At 26.5% G+C, this 17804-nt stretch overlaps 1 protein-coding gene across 2 annotated transcripts in view; it reads right to left on the bottom strand.

Moving 5' to 3' along the window:
* Window positions 1-9210: 9210 nt before the first annotated feature.
* LOC100208231 (nuclear pore complex protein Nup107) overlaps window positions 9211-17804 on the bottom strand; it is a 108590-nt gene continuing 99996 nt past the window's right edge. For both annotated transcript variants that reach the window (XM_065793800.1, XM_065793801.1), the window contains exons 30-38: window positions 15216-15304; window positions 14948-15019; window positions 14766-14819; window positions 11424-11498; window positions 10003-10047; window positions 9848-9913; window positions 9658-9771; window positions 9524-9574; window positions 9211-9442 (exon numbers count right to left, since the gene is read on the bottom strand). In XM_065793800.1, coding sequence (XP_065649872.1) covers window positions 9326-9442; window positions 9524-9574; window positions 9658-9771; window positions 9848-9913; window positions 10003-10047; window positions 11424-11498; window positions 14766-14819; window positions 14948-15019; window positions 15216-15304 — 683 coding nt within the window. In that variant the 3' untranslated portion in view covers window positions 9211-9325. The remainder of the gene's footprint in view (window positions 9443-9523; window positions 9575-9657; window positions 9772-9847; window positions 9914-10002; window positions 10048-11423; window positions 11499-14765; window positions 14820-14947; window positions 15020-15215; window positions 15305-17804) is intronic.

Raw genomic sequence — 17804 nt, 5'->3', positions numbered from 1 at the left:
TTTTAAATCCGGCAAAAATACAACCAATTCTTAATATTATAATATACTTATTTTAAAAATTATCATTCTTTTTTCCATATTAAAAATAAACTTAACTAAAATTGCCTTAACTTATTGATTTTATTACAAAACTATTGAATGTTGCATTTTCATCAAGCAAGAGTATGTATGCAAAATTTGAAGAAAATCTATCATCAGAAAGTGACTCAAAAGCCGATTGCGAGATTCGATGCTCACTTTTACTGGTAGTTAATAAACGGCAGGTTTTTGTACAAAAACACAAGCATTTGCATTCAATCCGGAGTTAACTGGCTTTTTTCCAGTTGGAGATAAGCCCCGCAGTACTAGATAACCACTCCGAAAACACTTTATATAGAGGCGTCCCTAAATATTTCTGTGCTAGTTTTTTCATATTAAGAAATTTGGATTTCCTCAAGTAATCAAACACGTCTTTGTGACTTGCGAGTAGAGGTTCTTTCAAATACACTGATACTTTGTCTGACCTTGTGCAATACGCAGTATGTATCTAAAATATTAAATGTATCTAAAATATTATTCACTTCTCCAAGGCTGAGATGACTACTTCAGTCGGGGCGGCTACTCTTTTTATTATTATTATTATTATTATTATTATTATTATTATTATTATTATTATTATTATTATTATTATTATTATTATTATTATTATTATTATTATTATCATTATTATTATTATTACTATTATTGTGTGTTCTTGATTGTGGTTACAGCCCTCTTTCAACTCTTTAAATCCAAAACACAGACCTTGACGAACAAGGCCGCTATGCGGAGAAAATTATTCAAATATTTTGCAATATTTAAAGTACAATAATTATATAGAAGCGCATACAGTACTTACTACAGTATTTGCGTTGATTAATTGATTATTTAATGACCAGACAGCACCTGGAGTAGGTGTGGTTCTTTCTTGATTTTTAGCAACCTAAATTTCAAGACCTTTGTCTATGTCCAGTGCATTCAACTCAACAAACAATAAAGTAACAGCTTTCCCAGCTACCATCCTGGTCCTAAAAACCTTGGTTTTAAACATGGGATCTAGTATTGCTGCAAAAGCATATATAGGTTTTTTTGTTAGCTATTTATGTATGTGCGCATTTATACCTTAGCAAGTGTATATTTGCTTAGGGTAGATTAGGGTAATATGAGCACCTTGGTAATATGAGTATACTTAAAGATTTCTTATATGTAAGCAGTAAAGTTAAAGTTGTTTTGTATTTTTTGATTCGACTTTATGTAGTGATGACAAGATTCAGTGCAATTAACGTAAATTTATATGCAATAATTACCAGCTATCATCTAATTAAAACGCTGTTAAATTTTTTGCGTTGTTAAAATAGTATCATCACGCATGAATGTTTCAGTAACGAAAAATTTTAGTGCTAAAATAATGAAATTAATTTTTTCATAAATAAAAATATGTTAGCTAAAAATCCAATCCATTTTTGTTTGAAAAACAATGCATAGAAACATTTAGTTTTGACTTTGTTTTATGTAATATGAGCATTAGGGTGGAGTGAATTTTATTTTTTTTTACAATTCATTTAGCCTGGGTGTGCAAAAGTTGTCTATTCATTTCAGAAATACTCTGGAAAAATATCAATGCTCTAGGAAATTTTCTTGAGGTGCCTCAAGACCTTTAAAATTTTAATGGGTCCCTAATATTAAATAAAAAAATTTTTTTCAAAAGTATGTCATGTTGGGTCTCAAAAGAAGCAAAATTTTATAAAAATTTCAAAAATAACAATTATTTTATAAAAAAATTATTATTTAAGATTTTTTTTGAAAATATTATCAAAAAAATAAACTTTTTTCATTTTTAGTTTAAAAGGTCATTTTTTCTGCAATAAACTATAAAGTAACAATTTTTTTTTTAAATAGTTGTTATTTTTGAAATTTTTATAAAATTTTGCTTCTTTTGAGACCCAACATGACATACTTTTGAAAAACTTTTTTTTATATAATATTAGGGACCCATTAAAATTTTAAAGGTCTGGAGGCACCTCAAGAAAATTTCCTAGAGCATTGATATTTTTCCAGAGTATTTCTGAAATGAATAGACAACTTTTGCACACCCAGGCTAAATGAATTGTAAAAAAAAATAAAATTCACTCCACCCTAATGAGCATGCTCGAATTACCCAGTGTTTTTCATTGAAATTACCTAGTTTAAAGTCCTAAAATAGCAGTGGTTTTAATTGCTTTTTGAATAAAAACGAAACATAGCAAAAAAGTTTAATATTTTAACAAAACTAAATATTTTTCTGTAATTTAAATTCAAAAAATTTGAATTTTTATCGTTCAAAGGTTTGAGTTTAAAAAAATTGAAAAAATTGAAAAAAAACCGAACTAATATTTTTTTGTTTTTGTTTTGGAAAACGTAGTAGTATTGTTTTAACAAAAAGTGGCTAAAAATTTGATCTTTTGATGATAAGTTTTGTTAATAACAAATCATTATATTTCAAAAATTAGTTCTAATTGTCAAGTTGGTATTTTTTTTTACTTAATTTATGTTATTTTTTTAAGCTAATTTAAAGTGCTCATATTACCAAGTGATCTGGGTAATATGAGCACTTTTGCTACTTTTTTAATACTTCTCTGCTCTTAAGAAAAAATTTTGAGTGCCCAAATATTTAAGTGAATCATGAGTAGGGATCCTTTAAAATTGTTTAATCGCAAAAATTTTGGATCCTACATAATTATTTTTGAAAATATTCTAATTTTCGCTTAAGGTGCTCATACTACCCTAATCTGCCCTATATTTATATATGTATATATGTGAGTGCTTTTCTTATTTTAATTATGCTGATATTGGAGTATTTTAAATTGTAACACTATATAAACGGCATATATAATTGTACTGTGACATTTTAATGTAAGCGAAATTTTAATGTAAACGAAACCAGGTCATGAACGCTTGAACTAAAGACGTTCTTTTTATTTTGTAAGATTTGTTTTGAGCAAACTTAAGCGAATAAAACTTATCAAGTTTTTGTGTAACTTTTTGTGAGTGACTTTTTACATTAAGTTCAATTTACTGTAATTTATTTTAGTGAATCGATTAGAATACGTTTTAATATTATTTATTCATGCAAACTTTTGATTTTTTTCTTTTTTATCACTTATCGGTTTTTAAGAAACTTAACTCGAAATTACTCGAAAATACATTAAAAACGTGTGACAATTATAAATAAATGTTTAAAAACTTTATATCACGACGAGGGAGTAACTTTTACTAAGTTTAACAAGTGCCCTTAAATTAATTAATTAAATTCAATATTCAAAACAAAAAAAAATTAATTTTGTCCAGTTTTAAAGCTTTTCTGCCCCACTGTGCGCCGGTTCAAATGTCAATAGAAATTTTGTGGCAGTATTTTGCGTATTTGGAATGTTTACTTTCGTTAAAAAAAATTTTTCACAGTTTACTTAGCTTCAACGAAGATATTAAACGCAAAAGTGAAAATTTAATGAAACTTAAACAAAAGAAAATCACAGCGGCAAAGAGTGTATATTTTTCAATTATCAAGGGAGAATTACAGCAAAGAGCGTATATTTTATTTTAATTATTTAGGGAGCATTAACAAAAGAAGTGAAGTCATCTAAAAGTCATTTTAGAAAGAATCGAAATCGTTAAAAAAAGTAGAAAATTGTGATTCTTACGATTCCTTGAGAATCGCTGGAATCACTATTTTCTACCTTTTTTAAGAAGGACATATAATTAATGTAATTTTTTCTTCATAAATTAGTGAGAAATAATGCTAACACAAACTTGAGTATAATTTGTAAAAATACATATGCTATGTTTGAGATCAAGTGTATTTGACTTAGAGATGAGACACTTCACAATGACATTTACAATGAGTTTGTTTTCTGAACAATTGATTTTGATAAAGGTTTGATAAACCCCTATTTAATAAATCAATCTTTTTTGGGATGATGGTATTACTAAAATTGAAGTTGTCAATTATGATGAGATAAACGGTAATAAGAGACTTCCTCGGCTCTCTACAAGAGAAAGTTTATTTAAATACCATAAATCTATTGTGAATTACTCAGGTATCTAAAATTATGACCATACAGTTTTCTCAAAATACACCACAGTTACCTCAAAAAAGTTTATTCATATAATATAAGGTAACGAGTGGGCACTACTACTACTATTAAGTTCAGCATTACTATTAAGAGATTCGTATGTAACATTTACTTGGAAGCGTAGTAAGCGATAATGTGTCAAATAACTCAACCAACGCTAAAGATAAGAATATCATTGATTTTCTCCTTACAAGTGAAAGTGAACAAGAAACGTCTGTAAGTAATTCAGGTATTCATTATGCAAGTATGAAATTACCTTTTTTTTTTTTTTTTTTAATTTCTGTTTATTAGAAACATTCTATTTAATTTATATTTAGCGTGTAAAATAATCCGGTAATATGACCGCTGACTTCGCTTTGCTTTTAATATAGTTAATATAATAATTAGAAATAAAAAAAAAAGGTTTGCTTTTAATATATTAAAAGCAAGCCGAAGTTTATTTGAAAAGATATCTGGCGATATCTCAAGCTCATCTATTACACAGTCTTTTAGATATGATTTAAAATTTTTGTTCCTGTTTTTACCGACATTTATAAAATGGTTATTAAAACTGTCTGCAATACCTTTTTACTTATTATTTATTGATTTTTCATCCTCAGCGTATGAATATTTTGGTAATGTATTGCCATGAGCTTTCTTTTCTTTTCCTATCACCTCCTTTACTATATCCCAAGTTTTTTTTTATTATTTCCGATATTACTTTTTAAAAAACTTGAGAAACAATTTTTTTAGCCATTTTAATCAGGTTTTTGAAGATTTTTTTTTTTTTTTTTGTTATAAGTTTTTCTTTTAAAGTATTTTTGATATAGTTTTTGTTTTTTCTTAAAAGATTTAATAAGTCCTATGCAATCCATGAACTTTGCAAACTTTTAAGCTTGATTTTGATATCCATCATTGGAAACGCTCTATCGTAAGCGTTAAAGAACTCGTTGTAGAAAAATTCATCGGCATTGCTAGCTATTCAACTATTTTAGAATTGTTTTCAATTTACTTTTAGTAAATAATTTCTAAATGCCTCAATATAAAACTCATTAATCTTCTTTTTTTTTTATTTCCGTTATTATTATTTTTTCTTTTTTAAAAAAAGCAGACACGAAAATGATTGGAAGGTGGTTGCTTGTATCGCTTTTTAAGATTCCCTTTTGAATGTTGCATGTTAAAAAATAAATACTAGAAAAATCTCGTATTATTTATATTTATGAAAAGGCTTATGCGCTTAAGCTATTATTTACATAGGTGAATGTACGTCCTTTATTACTAAATAATCCTACAAAAGTAATCTTTTTTAATGTAAAAATAAGGGGCCTCCAAAAGTTTGCATTTTTATCGTTTTTTATTGAAGTTATTTATTAATGTGCTTTATGAGAACTTTGTAAAAAATAATTTGCGCTTACATTTGGCGCGACGAGACTTCTTTTACCCTGTCGTTCTTCTATTTTATTAATGAATTTTTATTAAAACATTGTGAAATGTTTATAAATGGCATAAAATAATATATCATGTAAAATAATAACCAAATTATTGTTATTATATTAGTAATAATAATAGTAACTTACCCCCAAAATATTCCTGTACACGCCCCTGAATGGTTTTATAGTCATGGTCATTTGCAAATAGTTTCAAACTAATTTTCCGTAACCAACTGTACATCAAATAACATTAATGATGCAAACAAATATTAACGATACCACCAAATTGTTTCAACTTTACAAATATTACAGTCTATGAAGTAACTTTTCATTCATTCAATCTTACCTTTTGGAAAACTATATTATCAGACTTACTTTTTGCGAGGATACTTTTTATGTGCTTTTGTTTTTTTTTTGTTTTTTTTTGTTTTTAGTTTTTTTTATTTTTGTTCACCTTTTCTCTCAGTTACATTTCTTTTTGTTGTTTGTTGTTCTCCTTTTACACAAGACTGACCTTTTTTTCAATACTATTTTTAATCAAGTTGAACGAGCCTTTTCAAGTTGAAAGAATATTGTTGTTATTAATAAATTTAACGCTTATTGAACTGAATGGCTTCGCTCTAGTACCACCAACTCTCTTGGCTCTAAAGTTAAAAATACTTGTCTTTCTCATTCTTTTACTTAGATTAACTTTGTAACTCGTTTTCGAAACAACCCTGATTACTAATCTTCACTTCTTAATTAGTGTTTTGTCTCTGACCCAAGCGTGTGCTCTGTTTCTCCTAGTACTCCTTTAGGTGCTTCAGATTATACTTATAATCTCTCTAAAACTTTTATTTCATTCTACATTAGATCATTGCACTTCTTACTATTATCTTAAAGCTATTTTTTTTGTGGTTTTCTTTGTGATAGTCCGGTTTGTCTCTCTAGCTTAAATGGGAGTTTTTCTTCTAGTTGATTTTAAGTCAAGTCTCACTCTCATGATTTTCTTCTTCTTGTGCAGTTGCTGTTTCCTATTGTATTAAATTTTTTATTTTTTTCACTAGAGCTGAAGTTTTTCAAAAGATCAAGATATCTGTTCTTTGAAGAACGTGTTACTCGTTATCTTAGTGTGTCTTCTACTATCACCATGATCGGTTAAAATTTTGACGATTTTAAATTAAGTTTTCTCAAAAACCACATAATCAATTGTAGTGATTTATTTTATGATGCTTACATAATTAGTTTTTCTGTGAGTGGGTTTAGTTTTGTTTATTTTTTTTTTCTTTGTTCTTTTATCTTTACAATGTTGTGATTCTATCTATATAACTGATACAAATTTACAATTTTTATAAAATATATGATGGTAAAATAAAAAATAAAATCTCACAACTTTATAGAATACAAAAAATATAACTGCAGGGTATCATTATTAAAAGAACGCGGGAAACTTGCAGAAGACCAGATGGTCTTGTCATCAAGAAACCGCTTGTACTAGTAATATTTTTTGTATTTTTGTTTTTACATGTTTCTAGTTTCACAAAATATAATGGTAGTTCATTTTATTTTGGATTCACATATAATAAAATGTAAGATAAAAAATAATTGATAAATGCTAGATTTTGCACACATAAATATATGATTAGGCATAAATAAAATTATTTTTGATTTATATATTTTTTATATTAATATTTGTTATTGAAGCTTTTTGGGATTTTCGTTTCAACGTTAATTTTGGCTCTAGTTTCAGTATTAGTTTAGTGTAAGTTCATATAATTGTTTATATTTAAAACGAATTTTTTTAGTAAGGTTTTCAAACAATTTAGGTTATCTAATTTTGTAATTATGGCATTTCTGGATATCAGTTTATTATAGAGATAGGGACCGCGATATGAAATTGTGAAACGCGATAGTTTTGTTTTTCTAAACGGTATATTAAAGTTTCCTACTTCTCGAGTGTCATATCTATTTCTATTGCTTTTAAAGAAATCATTTGAGAAATGTGATGGGACAAGCCCGAATTTATATTTCAGCATAAACAATAAGTTTTGATAAATGTTTATTCTATAGACGTTTAGTCCATTAAGGAGTTTTAACAAAGGTTCAGCATGAGTGAATTTGTCTTTTGTATAAACAATTCTAACGGCATGTTTTTGATTTTTATCACTAGTTTTTGCTATGTCAAGTTAAAAATCAAATTTTTTTTGTTGAAATTTTACACAGAAAATCCATCGTTCTCATATTCCATGATTTCAAAAGCATGTAACGTTCCAAAACCAATTGTTGGAACTGTTATAGAACGTTGTAAGAAAACAAAAATAAAAAAAGAAAATTAGGAAGTGGTGGAAAATCAAGATTTATTTCCAAAAAAGAAGACAAAATCAATAGTCGACTTAATTTATCAAAAATTCGACTCAATTTCGTTAGAATAAGATTTAGCTACAAAGTTTTAATGCAGTAGATCTTTCGTTTAAAGAGTGTTCAAAAAGGAAAATCTGAAAGCATATTACAAAAAAAAAAAAAAAAAAACCAAAAAGGTCGCTTGATGGAGAAATCAAAGCAATTGGATAAGCTAAAAATTTGCTTGAATTAATTACGAAAAAAAATGTAAACATTTTAGAAGACGATGAAACTTACTGTAAAAAGATCACTCGATGCTTCCAGGTAAATCAATACTGTTATCAGTCAAAAGTTGTAAAGCTTTTGACAAATTTGAGTTCATTTGAGTTGAAAAATTCGCTCTCAGGTCCCTTGTATGGCAGGCTATTACCAACTGTGGTTTTTAAAGTTCTCTTTTCATCACAAATCAATTTTTCACATCAGAAATATATGGAAATTAATGCTTGAAAAAACAACTTTTTCCTTTAATTAAAAAGCACAAACAACCAACCTTATTTTGACCAGATCTGGTATCAATTTATTATTCCAAAAAGGTAATGTAATGGTATAAGAAAAATAGAGTCAATTTTGTTCTAAAGGATGCTAATCCACCAAACTGTCCTGCTCAGCGAGTTACCGAATCTTACTGGGCAATTGTGAAAGGAATATTGTTGAAAAGAGGCAAATTTACAAATGTGTTAAAAATTTCCGAGATTTATGGATTAATACTACAAAAAAAGTGACGCAAAAAAAGTAAAATTATGGAAATGAGATGGGTACTTAAAAAAAAATTTATTTTTGTTGAAAAAGCTAATTATGCAAGCATCATTGTAAAAAAAAAAAAAAATCATATATAATTAAATGGTTTTTGAGAAAAATCTATTTAAAATGGTTTTTGAGAAAATTCTATTTAAAATCGTCCAAATTCCGATCATGGTAATATATTAATACTATAACTTATATAGTATAGTTTATTTCTTTATATTTAAGAATTTGTTATAAATTTGTATCTATAAAATACTTTCCTAGAAAGGTCTGAAAAGTAAGACATAAGGCTAAGGCATTTTATTATTTTATATAATGTATAACGTTAAATAAATATATATAACGTTTATAACTTACTGATTTTATATTCGTAAAGTTGAAAGTTTGAAAAAATAAAAACAACACATAACATATCATAACGTTATGTTTATTTGTGTACTAGTTTGTCTTAATAATCTACTCAAGTCCTTGGATATAATTTTATTTAAACATCTTCGCAACAAACTCGCTAGTATGAGTTTAAGATGGAAATAAAAATATAATAAGTCATCTTCGAGCAAAATATTTTATTCGCGTTTCGCTAAAAGAATGACAATTAAAGTAAAAGTTATTCGTAATATAAATGATTAACTCTAAACTTTAACTTATAAATGGCAAAGCATTTGGCTAGATTAAACTATTAGAGCGCGGAAAGCCGAGGGGATCAAAGCCTTCTTGGAGCAATACAATTGAAGAATCGCGTAATAATTTTAGAAACTTCTGCAGCTCGACTTTCTGAAACACCTAAAATCAAATGTAAAAAAATTATAAAGCAAAATTTTTGCATTAACTCTCCAAATAGTTCCGTAACTAAAATGTAAATACCTCGTATAATTTATGTTGCCTCGATTGAATAATTTCAGCAAGTTGAAAACACTATCATTAAAATAATAAAAATAAAGTTAATTTAAGTGAATAGTATTGATTGTAATCATAATAATAATTAAAAGAAATCTTACCTCCCTATGTTTTTGACTTGATTGTAAAACTGACATCAATAAAAATGAGAGATATGGTATACATAATTGTCGCAAAAGAATCATTTGCTGATTGCGGGGATCATTATTACCAATCTAATATTATTTTAATTATATTTACAAAAACTAAAATATCTAATTTAAAAACTTAAAACAGATTTATTAATGTTACATGTCGTTCATCAAGCATCCAACCACTTGGAAATAACAGTACATTGTAAATACATTCAGAAACCGACTAAATTAAAAGATTAATAGTTTACGTGAATTATATAATTATTTTAAAATTAAAAAAGGGTTAAAGCCTTATTAATCCATTATTTATACCTTAACATGTGATTCTAATGTTTTCAACCACCGAGCATGTTGCACCTGAAAAAGGTTAAAGTCACATTTTAAAATTTTTGCGAACACAACAAAAATTTGAACCTTAAAAATGCATTTTTATATATAAAAAAAAGCTTTCTGTATCCATCTATCCAGATTCTGCTTATACCAAGTTTTTATTTAGCATACACATATATTTAATATATATATATATAGCATATAAAAATATACAGACAAAGCATATATAAACATACATACATACAGTGCACTAAAAAAATAAAAAAACTCTTTAAATTTGCAAAAGAGCCCCTAAATTTCCAAAAGTTTCTTCCCCTAATTGGGGAGTGTGGGAGGTCCAAGCCACGGCTCTGCATACATAGCATATATAAACATACATACATAACATATATAAAAAATCGACCATTGATTTAAGTTCATAATCATATCATAAGTTACTTCCAAAAACAATTCAACTCACTTTTACCGATAACACAAACTTATAATTCAAATAACTGACCACTACTACTTCTTGACCACTACTCTTGTGAAACAGTATATATACTATATAAAATATACATTATATATACTATATATATGTTGTATAAATTATAAACTATTGAGTTCATTTTCAATACTCCCAATATACTTAACATTCGTTTTCAACATACAAAACATAAAAATATAGCAAACAAAACATAAAAGTAGAGAAATTTAAAAAGCAAACATTTTTAATTATAAGTAAGTTTATCAAATGAATAAACGCCCACGGCTCTACTCTCGTGTAGTTTATGACATAATGGAAAGTTCCCTTCTTGGAACTTAATTTGGAGATTAGGATTTGTAGATTGAGTATTCTTTTTGTAATACCATAACTGAGAAGATTATCTACTAATGACTCAACATGAAATGCTACAAGCAATTTTTATTGAATTTTGATTTATCTGCATATTTTATATGATTTGGTATTTCAGAAACATTTATCTAACTAGATACATGACTTTTCTTGTATGCTGTGGAATCAAAAAAACAAAAACAAAAAACCATGCGTTTTATTGCAAATTAAGTATGGAAGAAACAATCAACAAAAATTAAGTAATGTTTTACAGAATTGATGTTTTGAATGGATATTTGGTATTTAAATAAATATCTTAAATACCGACATCATCATCATTGCACAGTTTGGATATTTCTTATAATGTTGTTTCCCTAATAAAAACAATCGTAAACACCTTTTATTAGCTAAAGGCTTTTCACGTCATCTGTAGCGCACTCTGTATAAAATTTATTACCTCTACCTTTTCTTCTGAAACTATTGCTGATAACTAATCATCTGCATCTTAAAAACCAAAAAGCGTGATTCCATCCCTAATTATTACATAACATAATTCAAAACTAAACCTTTTTTTAATATAACTCTTTACCTTATATTCTTTAAGTTCTTCTTCAAAAGCTACTTGTTCTTTGAATGATCTCCAAGTCTTTTGTTCAGGTTCAAGCTTTAGTTAAATACATAGAGTTTTTAACACATTTTTTTTTTACAATTTAAACATAATTCTCATAATCATAGTTTTATATATTTATAAAAACTTGCTCATTCAAATATTTCTATCTTGGTTATTCAAAAACTTGGTTATTCAAGTATGATCGATTTTAGAACTAAACAAAATTAATAACTTGTATTATGATTGGATACACAATCTATGTATATTTAATTGGTATTATTGTTAAATCTATGTAGGGGAAGTTGGGGCACAGTGGATCGGATTCCTTTATTTTTTAAACTGAAAAAATAATTTAAAAAAATGTATTTTATTTTTTTCCAGGCGAAAGTATTAAGATGTATGTCCTTTATGATAATAAGACATACATCTCAGTGAATAAATGAACACAGCCGTGAATTAGTGATAGTAAATAGGAGCATAGCCAAATAACTTTGAGGCTGAGGAAGCAAAGTCACTGTACACTATACTATTGGCATACTTTTATTAATTAGATTAGTATAAAATCGAAAAAATAGACATTTTGAAAATTGACAGGAAAAAAAAAAGAATTTTGTTGATAACAAAACTTACAAAAATATTAAAAAATTGAAAAATTATTCAAATATTATTATTCATAACTTAAAACTTATAAATTCATTTTCATGTAGTTTGTTTGTTAAAAGTGCAAGAATTTAATCTTTAAGATCATTAACGGGGCATAATTAACCTATTCACAGTACCCCAAGTCATTAACACACTATAACAAATTAGACTTAAACTTAATTTGTTATAGTGTGCCCTACTATAATAAATTAAGTTTAAGTCTCTTTTCTTGGGACATGAGTGTTGTTAAAAGAAAAGTTAAACTACTAAAACGAAGCAAAAATATTAATAATCCGAATAAAAAACTTCAACTTTTAAAACTATTTCAACCATGATCTCCATAACAAACATAAGGACGGTAAGAAAATTTACTTTAGTTAGCTAAAAACAAAAATTACCTAACAAAAACCGGTAGTCAAAAATTATGTGGTAACAACTATAAATAAATATGGCTGATATATGAGCACATAAAATGATTACATAATCAGAATGAACAAAATTCTAATCTTTGAGAAAATGCCTCTTATTCACTGTGCCCCTCGATCCACTGTACCCCAACTTCCCGTATATATTATTGATATTATATGTATGTAAAATTGATAGCTGGATTTAATCTATGAATATAACTTTAAGACAGTATAGTGTTATGATAGCACCCAATTATTAAACATGTTATCATTGGTAGATGTAAATTTTATTTTTATTATAAATATAATCTATCGCTATTGTTGATTTTTAATATTAACAAAAAAGAGCTGATGAACCACTTTGCTTTTAGCAAAGTGATTTTTTTTTGTTAGCATTAAAAACCAACAGTAATGCATGATAAGAGATCACTTTATTAGAACCTTTTTTTTAAAAAAAATCTAACTTTGAAGATTTCATGAAAAAAAAAGACGTAAATTATTCCTAAAATATTGTGAACAAAAAAAAAAAAAAATTATCAAAGGTTTAACTTTTTTTTTAAATCACTGGAAAGTAACATTTGCCTAAAACCTCATTGATTCACTTAGCAAAAAATATGGTATGTTATACATTAATCAAACTTTTTTTGTTTTTGTTTTATACATAGATATATGCAAATACATTTGCATAATTAAATTTAAGTTTTGAATATATAATCATTAAAAATGTTAAGCTTAAACGCACGAATTTTTCTCTAAATAAAATTAAAAAAAGATTTTGACTGATTTTTTTTTGTTTTTGATATTTTATATAGATTATATTTTATATAAATAAAGTACAGCTTATTTCTATAAAATAAAAAAATGTTAATAAAGTTTTCCCTAAATCAGATAAATTATTTACTGAGTTTTAATGATTTTTCAAAAAAAATATTTTATAAACTTCTAATTTGACTTTGAATATAAACATAAAAAGTTTAAAGTCAAACTCATTAAAAAAATCTCTAAAAGTAGCATCATTTGCTAAAATCTTTTACATTGTTAAAATAATTAATCAAAAAATCGGTGCAAATCAAGGACACACTTTCCTACAAGTGAGAATCACATTCAAAAATAATTACAAGCAACATGTTTAGTGTTAAAAAAATGTATATTACATCATCAAAATAACTCTGCACCAGGCCTTCCCAGGAGAGGCGTGCGGTCGGTCGCTTTGAGTGACCACGCATATATATATATTTTTTGAGAGTTTGGCCACGGTTTTTTAGCATATATTAATGACGCATTTTTAAAAAGGCGCTGAAAAAACCTAACTAAATTGTCGTATTATTTTATTATTTTTATTCATAATTTATTCCTATTATTAATATAAAAATATGAACATAAAAATGAAATATATATATTTATACTTATTTATAAAAATTTTTTTTTTCTTATTACAATTTTTTTTTTTATGTCTAGTAAACATTAAAAAAAAAATTTATTTATTTATATTTATTTATATTATAATTATTTATAATATATTTTTAGGTGATGATTTTTTCAGCAACGATATTTGAGACAAGTCGAAAAAATAAACAGAAAATGTGACCGAAAACTTTTTTAATCAATTTTGAAAAATATGCTCTGCCGACGCGGGATGCGAACCCGGGTCTCCGCGGCGCTTTGTAATGTCTTAACCGAATGAGCTAAACATTCATATACTTATCAAGAACCTTGTAGATAATAATTCTTCTAGAACTTAGAAGTTATTTTTTGTAAAAAGACATACTTATGCGAAAAAATTTAAAATTCAAAAAAAAAATGTAAAATAAAAAAATAAAAATTTGTTATAAGAAAAAAAAATTCAAAAAAAATATATATATATTATTTTTATGTTATTATTTCCTTATTAATGAAAAGAATAAATTATTAAAAAAATTACAAAATAATACAACGAATTTAATTTGATTTTTTCAGCGTCTTTTTAAAAATGCGTTATTTTTAATATATGCTAAAAAAGCGTGGCCGAGTTATCCAAAAAAAATAATATATCCGTGTTCACTCAAGGCGTGCGACCGCACGCCTCTCCTGGGAAGGCCTGCTGCACTGCTTTAAAAAACCATTTTGGAGTAGTTTATAATAACTAAACTCTACCACTACAACACTACAATGCGGTAGTGGTGTAGTGGTTGAGAGAGGGTTTTACAGAGCTTGTATACATATTGCATCCATTAATCGAGTAATTTAGATTAATAACAACTAGTCAAAAAAAAAAAAAAAGTAGTTTTTATACTGGTGCTTGATGATGGTAGTGTTGAAACCAGGCATTAAATGAATCATGCGCATTCTATAAGAAAAAAATCAATTGAATCTAAGCATTAAATAAACAACGCGAATTCTAGAAAAAGATCAATTCATACAAAAAAAAAAAAAAAAAATCAAGTCATCAAACAACATAACACAAATAAGACCCACCAAATAAGCTTTGATACACAAATATTCTCTGACAGCATTATCATCTTCAATGGGTAATGATTTTTCTCCAGCCTTAAAAATTTCTATTTTTTGTAAAAAATTACAGAAATAAAAAATCAAAATAAGTGCCAGTATGTGGAAATACGACAAGCATAAAAAAACTTTATGAAATTTATGAAACGGAAAAATGTTCAAACTATTGATTAAACTATTCTTAAACAAAGTTTTAAATGACATTGATATAAACTTTTGTGAAATTAAAATTAACCTTTTTTCTCCATTGTTTGTAAACAACATCAATCGAATCAGTGGGAATTCGATCAAACAACTGCTGACTAGAATCATGCTTTTTTTCGGCTAAAATAAATTTCTTAAAGAATAAATTTAATTTTTTACAAACTTGTTATTATTTGTTAAATTTTTTATTTTAGACTTAAAAACATTTACAATTTGAAATCAACCCAATCCAAACCCTAAATGGATGTAGTGGCACTCCCTTGCATGACAGTTCTAGATAGTTGATATCTATACTGTAGCCCTCACAGATCCTTATTTTAGTACGACATCACATTACACATAAAATTATTAGTATTGAGAGAAACTGTAGTTCTTGATGTTTTTAAAACAATATATATATATATATATATATATATATATATATATATATATATATATATATATTTATATATATATATATATATATATATATATATATATATATATATATATATATTAGCATTTCTGAAAAACAGCTGTTTTATAATTTTCAAAACTATAACACAGTAAAACAGCTGTTTTACTGCTGCTAACAACTGTTTTTGAAATTTGCACCCCCCTTCCTTTATTACCTCCCCATCCCCCTCCCTCCTTGTATTAAGCAGGCAAGAACAAAATTTTTTCAATAATATATATCCTAACATAAAACTTTACATTTTATAACAGTATTTCAAAAATACAAGAGCTGATAATGACTTATCTGAAAGTCGTGATCTTATTTTTGTACAAAAGTTGGCACACATGGAGATTACCCTTTCAACATCCGTAGATGTAGGCTTAATTATTAATAATGCATCATAAAGCTTTTGTCAGTTTTCTGTATGCTGGCCTGTATTCTTTAAAAGAGTAAATTCAGCTTTTAACCACTTGAAATTATCCTGTCCAGAAGGCACTATTGGTGATTCATTTTTCTTCAGCATCACATTCAGTTCCTCTTGTAGAGTTAAAATTTTATCTGATGGATTACTGGAAGTTGTTTCAATAATATTAACGCCATGAGCACCAAAAAGTCGAGATGCCAACATTCCTGCAAAATTTATCAGATTTCTGGATGGGGTTATTGTAGAGTTCTTTAGACAGAGTAATAAATTCATGACATATGTATTAAGGTGTTCATTGACTCTAATTCTCAAATTATCCATTAATTTTTTGCTAATTTCACTGTTAACTAAAGAAAGTTTCTCAAACATAAATTCTAAAATCGTGTCAGCACTTAACAGAGTTGCATCTTCTCTACTAAGATTCTCTATACCAAGTTTAATGCCTCTAGTAAACCTTTCAAGGCATCAAAGTCTACATTATAGGCTAAACTTATATCTGCCTTAAATTCTAATAAAGTTTCTCGAATTGTTATCTCTGTCTTTATCAATGGCTCAAGCATTATTGGTATTGTATTCCAACAAGTTTTTACATCAAGATGAAGCTCAATTTCTTTTCCAAGTAGAGCCTTGACTTTTGATTGAAAAACTTGATATTGAATACTTGACAGTTTGATGTATTTTATCAGTTTGTGTGAGTTCTTAAGTAAATTATTGTAGTCAATATAATCTTCACAATCAGCATTTATAAATTCAAAATTGCCTTTGTCAAAAGAATCATTTTCATTGTTATTTTCATCACAGGGGTCGCTTAAATCTTCAATATCATGTTTTTTCGCATAAAGTGTGTCAAATACTCCAAGATGTATACCATGACAGTGACATATCCAGAAATCTTTTGGCCATAGCGGTCTAAATATTCTGTCATTTAAAGGACTTTTTTTTTTTTTTTATAGAAGACAAATTTAAAAATATATATATATATATATATAATATACCTCGCTCTAGTAATTTACATTTTTCGAAAAAAATAAAATAAATAATTAATCAAAATAGTCATTAATGTTACGTAGACACCTTTATCGCCAACCTCAACTTGTCACTAATTTTCATTAATATGCTTTATTTGCTAACTTATATAAAGAATAAAATTAAATTTATTTCCTTATAGTTTCTTCCATGAGAACACTTTATTGCAGGTACTCATGAGAGAAGCGCTATAACTATAACATTCAATAAATATATTTATATGCTTCTTTTAAATCGACTAAAAAGATTTATCACATAGCATATTTATTGCACAGTAAGGTAATTAATTTATTCAAAAGTTAATAACCTTTTCCTGTTGTTCTTCTCCTACTTTTTAAATCAAGTTTTTAGACATGATTAGTATTACATTTTATAAACTTTTATTTATCTTATTATTTAAAATACTTTTAATGCAATTTTACTATTATTTAAAATAAGAAAGTTGAAAGCTTATAGAGTTTAATTGCATTGTAAATTATAGCTATAAAAACGTTTTAGCGGAGGAGAAGCGCACTAAGTGTATTCTTAAACAAGTTAATGTTTTATTTAAGAATATAAATCCTAAGTGTTTCATATTTTAATCTAATCAAAAGGTGCATTTTACATTTTAATCTAATTGCAACGTATTCCATATTTTATCCACGTGAATTTAAATTAAGCATTTTGATTGGCTTGAAATACATAAACAATCTGTTTTAAAAGTCGTTTCTAGATGACATTAATAACAATTTTGT

The sequence above is a fragment of the Hydra vulgaris genome, chromosome 03, assembly GCF_038396675.1.
Source record: "Hydra vulgaris chromosome 03, alternate assembly HydraT2T_AEP".
NCBI lineage: Eukaryota > Metazoa > Cnidaria > Hydrozoa > Anthoathecata > Hydridae > Hydra > Hydra vulgaris.
This window is presented reverse-complemented; position numbering and strand designations above follow the sequence as displayed.